General features: G+C 48.5%; 1 protein-coding gene across 2 annotated transcripts in view; it reads left to right on the plus strand.

Moving 5' to 3' along the window:
• Nucleotides 1-16,148, plus strand: part of GRAMD1B (GRAM domain containing 1B) — a 50,447-nt gene that overhangs the window by 19,254 nt on the left and 15,045 nt on the right. The window contains exons 1-10 of one of the 2 annotated variants that reach the window (XM_053996819.1): nt 3,438-3,694; nt 5,831-5,915; nt 7,987-8,090; nt 8,335-8,430; nt 8,776-8,856; nt 11,484-11,599; nt 12,914-13,070; nt 13,647-13,836; nt 14,677-14,820; nt 15,405-15,523. In XM_053996819.1, coding sequence (XP_053852794.1) covers nt 3,557-3,694; nt 5,831-5,915; nt 7,987-8,090; nt 8,335-8,430; nt 8,776-8,856; nt 11,484-11,599; nt 12,914-13,070; nt 13,647-13,836; nt 14,677-14,820; nt 15,405-15,523 — 1,230 coding nt within the window. In that variant the 5' untranslated portion in view covers nt 3,438-3,556. Of the gene's footprint in view, nt 1-3,437; nt 3,695-5,830; nt 5,916-7,986; nt 8,091-8,334; nt 8,431-8,775; nt 8,857-11,483; nt 11,600-12,913; nt 13,071-13,646; nt 13,837-14,676; nt 14,821-15,404; nt 15,524-16,148 lie in introns of those variants that run through there. The other variant, XM_053996818.1, reaches the window with a different exon arrangement.

Raw genomic sequence — 16,148 nt, forward strand, 5'->3', positions numbered from 1 at the left:
CAGCTCTGCCAACAAATTTGTGCACACAGGGCAGCCCTCAGCCTGGCAGGAGCTCAGAGTCTCAGAAATAAACCCAAAATGCCAGTGGGGAGGCAGGTAAAGGGGAGAGGCCAGAGTTTTCCTCTGGGGAAATGCAGGGGAAGCGTGTGCAGGAGGAGCTGGCTGAGGATCTGTCGTGGATTGTGATGCTGCAAAGGGCCTTTGTGGGGGACTCTGAGCAGCTCTCGAGCTTCTGAAGAATACCCAGACATCACAAGACTGATGAGAAATCAGCCCTGGCTGGTCTCAGAGTGCTGTGTCTGCTCTTGGATGCCACAGAGGAGGGGAAACTCAGCTGCTGAAAGAGTAAAACGTTCCCTATAAAGGCAGAGGGGAATTGTGCCTCATTTTGGGGAGAGCATCAGGAACACCTTTCCAGGGGTGGCAGGTGAGCCTCCCTCAGCAGCAGCAATCAAGGGAATGAGTTTGATGCAAAAACCCAGGCCTGATGAGTGAGCAAGGTGTTGAAGAGCCCTTTTCTCTGTAAATCAGCACAACCATCTTTTAACTCCCAGTAACCATTTCATAATGGTTAACTCCCAGTAATAACTTCATCAAATTATTTCTGGAGCGATGTTTAGCTCCCTGCCTTTCAGGTGCTTCTCATCCTGTCACATTTTCCCCTTTTCTCTGTAAATCAGCACAATCATCTTTTAACTCCCAGTAACCATTTCATCAGATTATTTCTGGAGCAGTGTTTAACTCCCTGCCTTTCAAGTACTTTTCACCCTGTCAGGTTTTCCATGACTTTCAGCGTGTGGATTACCAGTTGCTGGGTTGTAGAGGCACTAAATTAGCAGTAAACATTTAGTGCAAGCCTGTGTGATGAACTCAGACCCATTTTCCAGCCCAGATCCCAGTGATTACTTTGAAGCGCCTTTCTCTGCTTTTCATTCACTTTTAAAAGGAGAAAAAGGAAAAAGATGGAAAAATCTGAGCAACCAGAGTGGGTTTAGAGGAGGTGCTGTTGGACAGGTGGCCACTTTCTTTGCTGTTTTTTCACACCAGGCCTGCTGTCAGTGGGGTCTAAACCCTCCCACACAAGCAGGAAACGTGTTCTGTTTATTCCAGTAGTTTCCCAGAGGCAGTGTAAATCACAGAAGCCCATCAGTCATGAAAACTGGACGAGCTTTTCCTTCCCCCTCTCCTCTGTGCCTCGTGCCATCTCTGCTCCCTGTTTTCTGTGCTCTCCAAGACTCAGCATTCCTCAGGTTTTGTGTTCTCTGTCCTGTCCCTTCCCCCAGCAGTGTTTGCTGGAAGTTTCCCGTGGAGGATTTGTTTGTGTGGAACGGGGATGTCACCACAGGGAGATGCCACCACGGGGAGTGACTCCTGTGTCCCCATTTCCCCAGGGAGCTGCTCCCTCACCTTGGCAGTGCCATCCTGTCCCGTCCCCGTGTTTGCAGTGGAGTTAATGTTTGCTGCCTCCAGCTCCAGGTCAGCTCTTCCCATCACTGCTGGCACCACCTCGGCAAGCACAGGTGCCTGGGTGTTTGTTTTTTTTTAATTCAATCCCATTTGGAGTTTCCAGCCAAGAGGGCCATTCAGTAAAGCAGTGCAGGTGGCTGTAATGCCAATTCTTTGTCTTTCACAGGCTACAGAATGGTTTTTTTTTTAGATCAATCCCTCATCTTGGGGTGCAGACTGCTGCAGTGCTGAATGGAGACACCTCTGTGCCCCAATGATTTTGGGGTGCAGCTGAGCAGACAGATCTTGTCAATGGGCAAACTGCTGCCCTGGCCTGGAGCAGAGCAGAGCCTCTGCAGGGGCTGGGTTGGCTGCTTGGTGCTTTTTGAGATCTGTGTGCTCAGTTCTGGAAGAGTGAGGGGTTTATTTCAGAGTTTGCTCGCAGCTGAGCAGATCTGGTGCCCTGCTGTGGGCACTTGCCCGGGCACTTCTGCACCTGGGCAGGGAGCAGAGAGGCTGGGACGCAGGGCAGAGGGGCACAGGGAGTGCCAGCACCCCAGGCAATCCCCTGGACCTGCAGGGAGTTCATTCAGCCCTTCATTTGCAAAGTGACCTGACTAATGAATGAATCCTAGAGAATCCTGTTTTTTGGGGGAGAAGAGTGGGCTCAGAGATGCACCCAGGAGTGGTGCAGCCCCTCAGATTTCTGCCTCTGTGGGCCTCCCATGGCTGGTTCCTCCCAGCCACAGCCTTTATTTTTATCAATCACATGCCTGAATATTTTTCTTCTTCCTTTAACTGACCTGAGCAGTGAAAAGACACAGAATCACAAAATGACCAGGTTGGAAGAGACCTCCAGGATCATCGAGTCCAACCCAGCCCCAGCACCTCAACTCAACCCTGGCACCCAGTGCCACATCCAGGCTTTGTTAAACACACCCAGGGATGGTGACTGCACCACCTCCCCGGGTAGAACATTCCAGAACTTTATCACCCTTTCTGTAAAAAACCTTTTCCTGATATCCAACCTGTATTTCCCTTGGTGCAGCTTAAGGCTGTGTCCTCTGGTTCTGTCAGTTCCTGGAGAAAGAGCCCAGCCCCAGCTGAGCACAGCCACCTTTCAGGGAGTTTAGAGAGTGCTGAGGTCACCCCTGAGTCTCCTTTTCTCCAGGCTGAGCACCCCCAGCTCCCTCAGCCGTTCCTCACAGGGTTTGTGTTCCCAGCCCCTCACCAGCCAATTGTCTCTTTCAGGTATTCCTAAATACTACAATATCAGAAATATTTGCTGTCCCAGTCAGCGTGGGCAGATCAATAGGAGCCCACCTGTGTTTGGGAGAGCAAAGTCGGCGCTGGGGATTGCAGGGAGTGGGACAGGAGCCCAAGTCCCAGGCTCCCCTCAGCCTCCCCAGCACACTCTGTGCAGCAACTTTCCATGACAGGAAACATCTGCTGGGAGGCAGGGCTGGGTTACTGCAGGGCATTGGCCGCCAGAGTTCCCCAGCTCCAGTGACTCCAAGCATGTGCGAGTCATTTTGGGATCTTCCCCGCCCGCCCCTTCCATGAGAAACACAGAGACTGAGCCTGCCTTTGAGAGCAGAGGGGGACTGCAGGGGAGAGCCTGAGCAGGCAGAATCGCTGATTTTGTGCTCCCAAAGAGGGGACAGCTGAGCTCGGAGCTGTTTGCCTCCTGCCGGGTCCTGGGAGCCGCGTGTGTCGCAGCGGGGCCGGCGGCCGGAGCTGTTTGGGCTCAGATCTGGACATTTGGGAGCTTGTGTTGCCCTGCTCTCACCTGCCAGGGCTCCTGCAGGGGATGCCCACAGCAAGAAGCTGCTGAGGCTGCAGCAGGAGAGCACAGAGGGTGCCCGGCAGCACAGTCACCCCGATGAGCCTCTCTGGGAAAAGTCCTCTGGAGGGCAAATCCTCGCTGAGATCCTCGGGGCTGCCTCGGACGAGCTGGATGTGGGCAGGAAAGCAGGGGAAGGCACCTAAACTCACCCAAACTCCTGCCAAGCTGCACCCCTCTCGCCTTTGGACATAAACAGGGAGCAGTGGGAGCAGGAAGAGCAGTCAGGAGTGGAGCTGGGGAGCTGTGCAGGGCCGAGGGAAGGAGATGGATTCCCTGCTGGAGTGTGGCTCCCTCTGGGATCTTTTCCTGGATCAAGATCTGCCATGGCTGCAGTGGGACCCAGAGGGACTTGTGAACTTCTCTCGAGGAAATGCCAGCCCTGGACCTGATGAAATCCCAGCTGTGAGTGTCTCTAAACTGACCTGTTTGCACCCTGGCAGAGCTGCCGGGGCTGAGCAGAGCCTCTGGTAGGACAGGCTTTAGGGCTGAGCCCAAGGCTCAGCCCTGCAGGGATTATAATCCCTTTTCCCCACTCCGTCCCCATCCTGTCTGCTTGTTCCTGGAAATCTTGGGCTTGGGCTCTTGCTGGAGCCCATCTCAGACCAAGATCTTTTCCAGATGTTCAGGCTGGGAGTTTGGTAAGTACAATTCATATTTCTGTCATCAGCTGGTTGGCAGGTTTTACTCAGAGTGAGATCCCTTCCTCTGGGCCCAGGGGGCTGGAGCAAGTGTTGGAATATTCTGTTTCTAGTCCACTAAGCTGCTGTGAGGAACAGGGAATGCTTTTGGGGGCGAGGGGTTGTCTGTGATTTGACAACCAACATCAAATCTGCTGTGATCTGACAGCTTTTGGCAGCGCTGTGAGGCTGATTCTAAATAAACTCTGTATTCCTCCCACCCCTGTGGCTCCACCACCATTCTTAAGCAGAAACTGCCTTTTCTAATCTCAGATTTTTGGGGCCCTTGCTGGAACACTCCCACATTTCTGCCCTAGGAGATCAGTGCCTCTGGATTGTTGGATAAAGAGGGAAAATGTTGTACCCCAGGTGGCTTCTTCTCTGCATTTGTGGGAGAAAGAACATTGCAGATTCTCTGGCAGACGTGGATTTGCAGCTGCCTCTCTTCTGAAGCCTGCAGAAGGAGTTGTGGCTGTGGGGAGCAGCTGGCACAGGGTGTGGAGGTGTGGGCTGTCACCACAAACCCCAGAGAGGAGCCTGATGTCCCTCCAGCCCCGAGTTCCCTGAGGCCAGGGCACAAAACAAGGGCAGGACACGGTTCAGGCCCTGGGAGAACCTTTTTGGAGGATTTTGAGAACTGAGAAGTCTTTTGAGAAGTGAAGTGGTCTCGCTGGGGAGAGGGGTGGGCAGGGGAATCCTGAGCTCTCGGTGACAGTGGTTGCTCAAGCTCCTCTGGCAGGGCCAAACAACCCATTTTGTGGGGCAAACCCCCCATTTTCTAGGGTGAATCCCTCATTTTCTGGGCTGAACCACCTGTTTCCTGGGGTAAATCCCCCATTTTCTCTGCCAAATCCTGTTTTCTGGGGTGAATCCCCTGTTTCCTGGGGTAAATCTATTTTCTGTACTGAATCCTGTTTTCTGTGCTGAATCACCCCTTTTCTGGGGTAAATCCCCCATTTTCTGGGGTACATCATCCCTTTTCTGTGCTGAATCCCCCATTTTCTGGGGTAAATCCCCCATTTTCTGTGCTGAATCCCCCATTTTCGGGGATAAATCCCCCATTTTCTGTGCTGAATCACTTGTTTTCTGTGCTGAATCCTCCATTTTCTGTGCTGAATCCCCCATTTTTGGGGATAAATCCCCCATTTTCTGTGCTGAATCCCCCATTTTCGGGGATAAATCCCCCATTTTCTGTGCTGAATCACTTGTTTCCTGTGCTGAATCCCCCATTTCCTAGGGTGAATCCCCCATTTTCTGTGCTGAATCACTTGTTTTCTGTGCTAAATCCCCCATTTTCTGGGGTAAATCCCTCATTTCCTGGGGTAAATCCCTCATTTCCTGGGGTGAATCCCCCATTTTCTGGGGTAAATCCCTCATTTCCTGGGGTGAATCCCCCATTTTCTGGGGTAAATCCCTCATTTCCTGGGGTAAATCCCTCATTTCCTGGGGTGAATCCCCCATTTTCTGGGGTAAATCCCTCATTTCCTGGGGTGAATCCCCCATTTCCTGGGGTAAATCCCTCATTTCCTGGGGTGAATCCCCCATTTCCTGGGGTAGCTGCACGGTGGCTGGCATTAGGCAGGTGCCTGAGCACACATCCTACCTTGGACAGCGTGCAGGCAGAGAGAATTCCTCTCTGCTGCAGCCTTTCCAGCCTGGACTTGCTCTCCCAAGCCAGGTTCTCCTCTTCCTCCCACTCCCTGCCCTAAAGCCCAAACCCTCCCATGGCTGGGCTGGGCTGGGAGCTCCTAAATGCTTTGCCCCCCCTTCTCCTGGTGTCCCCGAGGTGTCCCTGTTTTCCCCACTCGGTGTCCCAGCTGCCCTGGCTGCCCCTCTGCTCACCAGCCCTTTTTGTTTGCAGGTGCTGAGCCCCACGTACAAGCAGCGGAACGAGGATTTCAGGAAGCTCTTCAAGCAGCTCCCGGACACGGAGCGCCTCATCGTAGGTAAGGGCAGCCCTGGTTTTTAAAAGTGTTAAGTTTTCTTTTATAGTTCTTTTGAAAGTTTTAAAGTGCTCATAAAACGTTTTTTAACCTTCTGATAATGTTAACATATCTGAGAGTCAGAGTTCCCACACAATTTCATGTGAATAGTTTACAGATTCACATATTCACATATTTACATATTCTCATATTCATAGAATAGTTTACATATTTCTCTCTCTGTGGGTGGAGAGAAATGATTGATCTTTAGACAAGTGTAGTTAGAGAAGTGGTAATTCCATCCTCCAATCCGTGGTCACCTTTAGAATTCTATAAATACCAAATGTTTGAATAAAACTGGGTCTTTTTCTCTTTTAAACTTACCAAACTTCTGTGTGTGCTCATTTTATGTCCAATAGTGACAGGTAAGGGCAGCCCCTGTGGAGCTTTGGGGAGGAGAGCAGCACATATCCAGCCAGGTTTTAGTTCTTGGCAGAGAAATTCATCCACTAACACCAAAAACGAGACAGAGGAGTCCTGTAACTTTATTCCAATAAAGGGAGAGGCCATGGGGCATTTCCCTTGGGGTCTCTCCAATTTTTAGGGGATGCAGCCTCCTTTTTATCCCAATTTCCCAAGCACATTTCCCTTTCTCTTCCCCAGTGGCTGAGGTACTTGAGAGGTTCAGACTTCCCTACTACAAACACCCTTCTAATGTGTACCCCCCCCCTTTTTTTTTTGTGTTTTCTTTTTGTTAATCAGTGGAATTCCTATGGAATTTATGATTCTTCCCATTGTTTCTTTCATCTCTCAGTGTCCAATTTTATCAGCAGACTCACAGTTTGTTTGGAAAGACAAATCTCTCTCATTCTTTTCATCCATTCATCAATGGGATCCTTCCCTTTGTTTATTTTATCTCTCAGTGCTGGGTTTATCTCCCAGCAGACCCACAGTTCCTGTGGAAAGAGAAATCCCTCACTCCTTTCATCTCCAGACATTGCCACTGACAAGCCTGGAGCACAGGCAGAGCCCCATTTCCAATGGGTTTTGCATTTTCTGATGGGTTTTCCTCATTTGGTGGGGGATTTTGTGATCTTTTCCTCCCTTTTTCCTCCCCTTTTTCCCAACATCCCTGCTCACACATGACTGCCCTTCCCAAACCTCACCTCGCAGCTCCTGTGCCTTACATGAGTGGTGATCCCCTCCTGTGCCCCACACTGCTGGAACTGGGGGGGAAATGCACAGTGACAGCGGGAGGCAGAAAGGAAGAGACAGATGAAATCTGGAAACAGCACGTGGGATGCTGCAGAGTGAGCAGCTGATAAGGCAGGATCATCAGTCAGGGACAGAGATTGCCTGTGACAAGCCCTGGGAGGAAACAGCCCAGTGGACAGGCAGCAGCTGGGGCTCAGCTCCTGCTGGCCCTGCCTTTGCCTTGCTGGGTTGATTTCTCCTGATGCTCATCCTCACCTTTAGGCTCTCCTGATGCCTTATTTTGGGCTTGCCTAGAAACAGAGGCCAGACAAAGTTTAAAGCATATATTGGTTCTATTTCTTCATAAGTGGTTCTACTTAATGAAGGGCCTTGAGGTACATTAAGGGCAGTCAAAGCCTCCCCAGGGGGCTGCACCCAAAATGGTCACGAGTTTTTCAGACAATTATAAGTTTGGTCCATTTGCATATCAGGGGTTAATTGTCCAATTACAGCTTCAGGTAATGAAGTCATATTCCCCCAGTTTTCTTCCCTTCCCAATTCTTTTTTCTTCTGCTGTGCCTCTATTTAATGTCTGCTGCTCCACTAAACCCCAGTTTATACTTTGTAAACTAAACTCACTCCACTTTATAAACTCCACTCCACTTTATAAACTAAACTCCACTTTATACTTTTGAGGCCTGAGGCTGTAGGGTGTCCTTGAGTTTCAGGCCCAGAGGAATTATTTTGTCTGACTAAAACGTGAAGAGTTAACTACACTTTATATGGAGCATAGAGTCATGCACTAATGCAGCACAGGATTTGAAAAACACAAAAATCTTAAGGCATCGGTGGCATCTGTGGCTTTTCTGCCCCTCACTGACCACGTGCTGTCCTCCCACAGATTACTCATGTGCTCTCCAGCGAGACATTCTCCTGCAGGGCCGCCTCTACCTCTCCGAGAACTGGATCTGCTTCTACAGCAACATCTTCCGCTGGGAGACACTGGTGAGGCTCTGCCTGTGCTGCTGGCCCTGGGGCTGTGCTCACAGTGCCTTTGGAAAGGCTCTTCTGCTGCCTTTCTCATCAATTTCTGCCTTTCCTGGTGTTTTTCCCTGCCTGGGAGACACTGGTGAGGCTCTCCCTGTGCTGCTGGCCCTGGGGCTGTGCTCACAGTGGCTTAGGAAAGGATCTTCTGCTTTCTTTCTCATCAATTTCTGCCTTTCCTGGTGTTTTTCCCTGCCTGGTGCAGCTGACAGTTCGCTTGAAGGACATCTGCTCCATGACCAAGGAGAAGACAGCACGGCTCATTCCCAATGCCATCCAAGTTTGCACTGACACTGAAAAGGTACATCCCACACGGCTGAGGCCACCCCTGTGTGGCTGGCAGGGCACTTGGGAGTGTGGGGGATTCTTCCAAAATGGGAAAAAGGCTTGTGCTGAGCTGGGCTGAGGCTGGAGCTCAGATGGGGGGTGTGGGGCCAGGTGAAATATCCAGGTTTTGCAGCAGCACGTCTCTATCAGAGCTGTTTCAGTGCTCACTCCCTGGTGAGAGCCTCTCCATGAGCTCCACTCTGTGCTGTATGCACGGCTCACTCCAGCTGGAGCGTCACCCCAAACAGCCTTGGTGTGGTCTTCTCCTGTTTTTTGGCATTTTCTGAGCTGACTTTTCTCTCCCTCTCTCCCCATCCAGCACTTTTTTACTTCCTTTGGGGCTCGAGACAGGACGTACATGATGATGTTCAGACTCTGGCAGAATGCTCTGCTTGACAAGGTACAGAGAGAAAGCTCAGAGCTGGGCTGGGATGGATGTGGGCAGGAGCATCACTTCTGACTGAACAAACACCTAGGGGCAGCAAACACAGGTGGCTTTGGGCAGCAGGGACAGCAAACACAAGTATTTAGGCAGAGCAGATTCATGGCTGCAGATGCAATTCCCTCTTTTTGCAGGGATTTTTTTTTTCTGGTGTTAATCACCCCTTTTCTGGGGTAAATCACCTGTTTTTTGGGGTTAATCACCAATTTTCTGGGGGAAATCACCGATTTCCTGGGGTAAATCACACACAGTAGGTGCCACTCTGCCTCTGCTGAGGAATCAGGGTCTCAGGAGGGAATTTTTTTTTTTTTTTTGGAAGTCTGTAATTCCACAGTGGAGGAGCCCTCAAGCAAGCAGTTCAAAAAGCAGCAGGAATAACTCACTGTGCAGGCAGAGCTCTCAGTAGTGCTCCAGGAGTGTGGAGGTCCAGACAGGATGGAAAATGAGTGCTCAGGGCATCCCAAATCCAAGGGAGAGCAGCTGTGGGTGCAGGGTGCCCTGGGTGAGGGCTGGATTTTAAAATAAATCTATAAAATTTAGATTTTAAAATAAATCTAATAAATCTGCTCCTGCTGTGCCAGAGGCCCTGTAAATCCTGGATTTGATCCGAGTGTCTGTTCCACAGTGGGGAGGGGATTTCTGGCCTCCTGCAGCACTAACCCTGATGTTACAGTGCTCCCAACATTTCGGGGTGTCCTGGCTGGAATTCAGACCCTGCTGGAGGAATGAGGCACTCGGAATACCCTGTCCCAAAAACTGGGCTAGGGTTTAGGAGGAGAAAGGATCACCTTGCCTTGGGCAGCCTGTGTTTGTAACCTGAGCAGCCAAGGAAATTCAGAGCCCTTGCTCTCAAGGTCAGGGCAAATGGGAGCTGAGACAGAGGGTGATAAACACAGGAAGCACTTCCAGAGCTCTTTTTTCCAAATGTGGGATCCGTGGCTGGCAGGAAAAGGGGAGAGAGAAAGAGCTGAGTGCAGTTTTCCTGATAAGACGTGGATGTGAGTTGATGTGTGTGGGAAGGAGGTGGAACAGTCAAGATTTCTCTGGATCAAAGTTCCTCATCAGAGGCTTTTTTTCCTCCCATGCTTTTGTTGCTGCTGTGAGGAGCTAGATTAAAAAATTCCTGCCTTATCCCATGCAGTTACTGTGGGAAGAAATTCAAGCCAGCAACTCAGAAAAAGTTCACTGGGTTTGTTTCCCCTCATTACCAAGAAATCTTTGTCGTTGGTCATAAGTTTCTTCGGGGTAAAAATCCCCTTTCATCCCTGTACCACATCTTTAAATCACAAGTTTTCCTGCCCCATTTTTCAGAGCCTCATGTCACAGTCATGTGCTGATCACTGACCTGCATCCCTAAAATCTGGGCTTTTTTCAATGCTCTGGATAATTAATTTTCTCTTTTTTACTTTTTTTTCTTTTACTTTTCACAGGGGTGTCTGATGACACAAACTCCTTTTGATTCCAAACTGCAGCAGGAAATGTTTTTATTCATTGCTGGTTTAGACAGTTTTTCCTGCAGCTGGGATCCTTCAGGCAGCTTTAATTTCAAAAATTGAAGGGGAGAGGGAAAAAAAAACTCTTAAATAAATCTTGGGGTTTAGTGGAGCTGCAGACATTAAATAGAGGCACAGCAGAAGAGGTGGGAAGAGCAGCTGTGGAGGGAAATGCAGTTTAGTGCTTCCATATATATGCATATAATGGCATATATTATATATAATTATATTTTAACATATATATGATTATATATTATATATATATAGTATATAATATACATGTATATATTTTATCCTACATATAATGTGTAAAATTATATACATAATCCATTACATTTAATTTATGTCTTATAACATTTATTATATTTGAGTATATTTATAATGAAATGATCCATTTTTATAAAATGTATTGAGAATATATTATTTTGAAATTAATGTTTAAAACATTAAAATATCACTATAAAACATATAAATTACATATTTATATTAATACAAATACCACTATAAATATATTTATATATAAAATATCTAAATATGTATAACATATTACATATAACATATAACATATAACATATAATATATAATATATAATATATAATATATAAAATATAAAATATATAATATATAACATATAGTATATAATATATAATATATAATTAATATATCATAATATATAGTAATATATGATATATATTTATATTTTTATATATAAATATAACATATAAATATATAAATATATATGACATATTTATAATTATATAAATATGATAGTTATTGTGTTTCTAATATTTTACATATTGCACATATCTACATATACATATATAAATGTAAATATAAAATTATACAAAAATATAAATATAGAACTATTAAATAAATAAATAAATAAAATAAGTGCTAAAATTAAATATTAGCAAAGTCCATAAAATGGAATTTCACAGAGCAGAGCCCAGAGCAGGGCTCTCACCTCAAGTATGAGAATCTCAGTTCTCCTTTCAGGGCAAGGCCTGTGCTCCTGGCAGTGCTAATTGCGTTTTTCAGTGGGTTTTGGTATCCTTGGCTGCACAGATGTGACCTTCTGTCCCCCCGTTGCAGCCTCTGTGTCCGAAGGAGCTCTGGCACTTTGTCCACCAGTGTTACGGGAACGAGCTGGGGCTGACCAGCGATGATGAAGACTACGTGCCTCCTGACGATGACTTCAACACCATGGGGTGAGTGTGGGGGGCTGAGCCCTCTGCCAGGAGAGCAGGGTGTCACCACAGGCCCCCGGCTGGGTAATAATTAGCACTGACTCCATGATTAGAAGGAATCTAATCTGCTAATCTAATCTGCTCCAGAGCAGCCTGATAATTGCTTTATAATACCATTTTATATTATATTATTCTATATTTATTAAGAAACTCAGTAGCCCTTACAGCCAGTCCGATCCAGCTTTGACCTAATTGGTCAATCCATCCCAACACCATCCAGTGTCCAGTTAAGAAATCACCCTTTGGTAAACAACTCCCCACGACACATTCCACACGTGCACCACAGCAGGTGCAGCAAGTGGAGAGGAATTGTTTCTCATTCTTTTCTCTGATCTCCTCACAGCCTTCCCTGGGAAAATGCCTGGGGAAGTCTGTGCCTGCTCTCTGTGCCAGAGGGCTGCTGCCACAGCAGGGTGTGCTCATGCCCCAAATGCTGCCTGTGCTGACAGATCTGGGACCTGGCAAAGTTGGGGCTCTGGAGTGTGTGATGCCTAAAAAACTGGAAGTGGAGCATTTCCTCATGGAAGCTGGTGGTGCCTTGTGCAGGCTGGCCTTGAGCAGAGCTGGGCAGAGCTAAAGAATAAAGCAGGGATTTATTCAAAGGATCTCCTCCATGGATCCACCTTGGGCAGCACCAGAGCCCAGCCAGGGCTGCACCCAAATGAACCAAAATGGTCCCAAAATGCACGAGCGCTCCCGGGGGCTCTCACTGGGATCAGCTCTGCTCCATTTGCACCTTGCAGTTCATTGTCCCATCCCAGCTCCAGCCCATGCAGTCCCATCCTGCTTGTTTTTCTCTCTCCAGCCCACGCTGTTTGTGCCCCTGGGCCTGAGGTTTGGATCATTTGTCCTTGGTGCCCAGCTGGAGCAGGAATTGTTTTGTCTCCCTGCTCTGTGCACAGAGCTCAGCATCCCCTCATGTGAAGCCCAGACCTACACACTAAAACAGAATCTGAAAAATAGAAAAGCTAAAACTTAAGGCACCACTGGGAGGGACTGAAATGCCTGCTGAGCCAGCTGAGCAATTCTAGAAATGCCAAAGCACCCCACTGGTCACAAGGCCAGGCAGTGTTGCATGGCCAGAAAATGCTGATGCTTTTCAGTCCCTGTATAAACACCCTAAAAACTGGGGCTCGCTCTCTTCTGCACTGAGCCATTCCTGCTTCTGGACAGCCTGGAAACCTCATAGAAACATTCTCACTTGCTCTGTGTGTGCAGCTGTAGCTGTTGTGAGAGGGGTAACCATAAAAACCTGTGTTCTCTGTGGCGTCCCAGCTACTGCGAAGAAATCCCCGTGGAGGAGAATGAAGTCAACGACAGCTCCTCCAAGAGCAGCATGGAGGCCAAGCCAGAAGCCAGCCCTCAGCTGCCAAAGAAATCTGTCACTGCCAGCACCCTGACCTCCACAGGCAGCAGTGAAGCCCCAGCCTCGGTGAGTTTTCTCCCTCTTCTGGCAGCAGGATTTTTTTTTCCCCTGAAATCCAGCACCCTGTGGGTTGTATGAGGTTTGTTCATCCTCCAACTCCTCTTCCACTGCTGCTGATTTCAGTCCTTGCTCAGGGATTTTGTCACTGGGACTCTCAGCAGCAAGAGCGGTTTCCTTTCTATACTTCTGGATGAAAAGTTTTGAATATAAAAGGGTTATAATTTCTTCCCTGCCTTCAGTTATTCCCTGGAAAACACTGTGTACCCTCCTGGTATTATGGCAGAGCAGACCTTGTTTAGATATTGCCTCAGGTTCTTTCAGCTTGTTCAGGAGCAAAACCAGTATTGGACAATATTGTGTTTGTCTAAATGAAAATCCTGGTGGTGTCCAGAGCTTGGACACTGATTTTTTGAGAGGAGGTTTTACAAACAATGTATGGCAAATGTCCTCCTCTCTCTATTTAATTTCCAGATATGTCAAGGCCAGATATTCAGAAATCGGCTCACAGATGTGAGGTATTTTGAAATAAAGGCCATTTCCAGGTGCTGATCTTGCCCTTGTTGTGCCCTGTCCTTGCTGCAGTTCGATGGAGTGCTCCCAGAAGAGGAGGAGGCAGTGGCAGAGAGTCCTGTGGAGAAAGACCTTGGCATTGCCAACATCATGGGAGAGAAGATTGACATCATTGGCCCTGTGAACTCCCCCTCCCTGGACTTCAATGACAACGAAGACATTCCCACAGAGCTCAGTGACTCCTCAGACACCCACGATGAAGGTACGTGGGGAAAGGCCACTCCATCAGGGCTACTTCCAGCCTTGTCCCTTCCTTCCCCATGAGGGAATGGAGTGGTGACTACAGAAAGCCTTTTCTGGACCCTGCAGATGCAAAGAATTCCCGTTGTGGGCTGCAGAAAGTGAATGTGTTTACATTTCAGGATGTGCCTAAAAATTTTAGGGTGTCCCTAAAATAAGCTGTGTAATTAATTATCCCTTCTGATGTCCCAACTTCTTGCCCTGGGGTCAGTGCAGGAAAAGGGTTTTGTTGCCTTGTGCAGGCTGGCCTAGAGCAGAGCTGGGCAGAGCTACAGAATAAAGCAGGGATTTATTCAAAGGATCTCCTCCATGGATCCACCTTGGGCAGCACCAGAGCCCAGCCAGGGCTGCACCCAAATGAACCAAAATGGTCCCAAAATGCACGAGCGCTCCCGGGGGCTCTCACTGGGATCAGCTCTGCTCCATTTGCACCTTGCAGTTCATTGTCCCATTCCAGCTTTAGCCCATGCACTCCCATCCTGCTTGTTTTTCTCTCTCCAGCCCACGCTGTTTGTGCTCCTGGGCCTGAGGTTTGGATCATTTGTCCTTGGTGCCCAGCTGGAGCAGGAATTGTTTTGTCTCCCTGCTCTGTGCACAGAGCTCAGCATCCCCTCATGTGAAGCCCAGACCCACACACTGAAGCAGCTCAGAATGTGAAAAATAGAAAAGCTAAATGTGAGGCATCAGTTGAAGTCCTTCCTTTTGGTTCCTTCTGAAATATTGCAGTCCTGGTGCTGTGGAAGCACATTTTTGATTGCCCTGGAGGGTCCTGGCTGGACCTTGAGGCTCTCTTTCCCCACAGGGGAAGTCCAAGCCTTTTACGAGGACCTGAACGGCCGCCAGTACGTGAACGAGGTGTTCAACTTCAGCGTGGACAAGCTCTACGACCTGCTCTTCACGGACTCCCAGTTCCAGAGGGACTTCATGGAGCAGCGCCGCTTCTCTGGTGAGCTGCTGCTGCTGCTGGAGCTGCCCAGGCCTGCAGGGGGAAGGGCTCTGCCTTGGAGGTACAGTGTCACCTGCTTGGGTGACATTCTGAGCAGATTTTGGGATAACGTTGGCTGGCGGTAGCCAAAAGCAGCAGGACCTGTGTGCCCATTTGTTTTCATCTTCTAACAGCTGGAACAGCTTTTTTATGGAAAAAGCTGTTTTTCTTATTTTTTATCATCACTTAAGGCCTGATCTTCTGTTCAAGGCTTAACAGAGTGAGGGAAAAGCTCCACACCTGACACGGACAGAGCTGCAGAGAGAATCCCTTGGCATGTCATAGTCCCTTCCCTGTAACTGTAGGTTTGCTAAAGGAGGTAAATCCCCAGGCTCTCCCCCTTTCCCTGCACTTGAAAGAGGGGAAAATATTCACTTTTAGCACAGGAGCCCTTTGTTTCACACTCAGCTGAGCTCTAGAGCAGCCAGGCTCCCCAAGGGGAAGGAAATCCCATCCCCAGCTTGGTTATATGGCTATGCCTTTCCCCAGGGGACTGACCAGTCCCTCCCCAGTTACTTGACTGCAGTGTTGTTTTGTCCTCTCAGATATTATCTTTCACCCCTGGAAGAAGGAGGAAAATGGCAATCAGACCAGAGTGATCCTGTACACCATCACCCTCACCAACCCTCTGGCCCCCAAAACTGCCACAGTCACTGAGACCCAGGTAGGTGACAGTGGAGCAGGGCTGGGATGCTTGGTAGGAACTTCTCTGAGAGTTATCTTCTTGTCCTGAGCATGTTTTCATTATCCCTGTCCATTTTCCTGTTCACATTTCCTTGATTTAACTTGCTGCCCAGTATCACTGCAGCCGTGAATAGTTAATCTTACAGTGACATTTGGGTTGCAGTGAAAGCAGCACAAATTTCCTCCCAAAAGCAGCTGAGTTGGTGAACAAGGCAGTGTTTTTCTCACCCAAACTGGTGTTTTTTGAGCTGTGCTCAGCCCAGCAGATATTACTCAAGGAAGTCAGATACTGCCTGACCAGTCCTTCTCACAGCCCTGCAGGGTGTTGTGGATTTTTTATTGTGGTGAGGACAGTGAGACGATCTCTTTCAAAAGGTAAAAAAGGGAAAATCTGCAATGCACTGGGAGGAGGCAGGCTGGCTGTATCTAGCAGGGAGGAAAAGCATCTTTCCATGTCCAGAGATGTGTTCAAGTGGCCAAGGGTAAATACTGAGAGTGAGCTTCAGGGATTGCTAAGAGGGAGCCAGGAAAAGGGGTCTGAGCAGCACATTTCAGAGAGGAGGATGCCAGCAGCAAGGTGGGACTTGTGAGGGGAGGTGCTGGAG

This window comes from Vidua macroura, chromosome 22, assembly GCF_024509145.1.
Source record: "Vidua macroura isolate BioBank_ID:100142 chromosome 22, ASM2450914v1, whole genome shotgun sequence".
In the NCBI taxonomy this organism is placed as follows: Eukaryota; Metazoa; Chordata; class Aves; order Passeriformes; family Viduidae; genus Vidua; species Vidua macroura.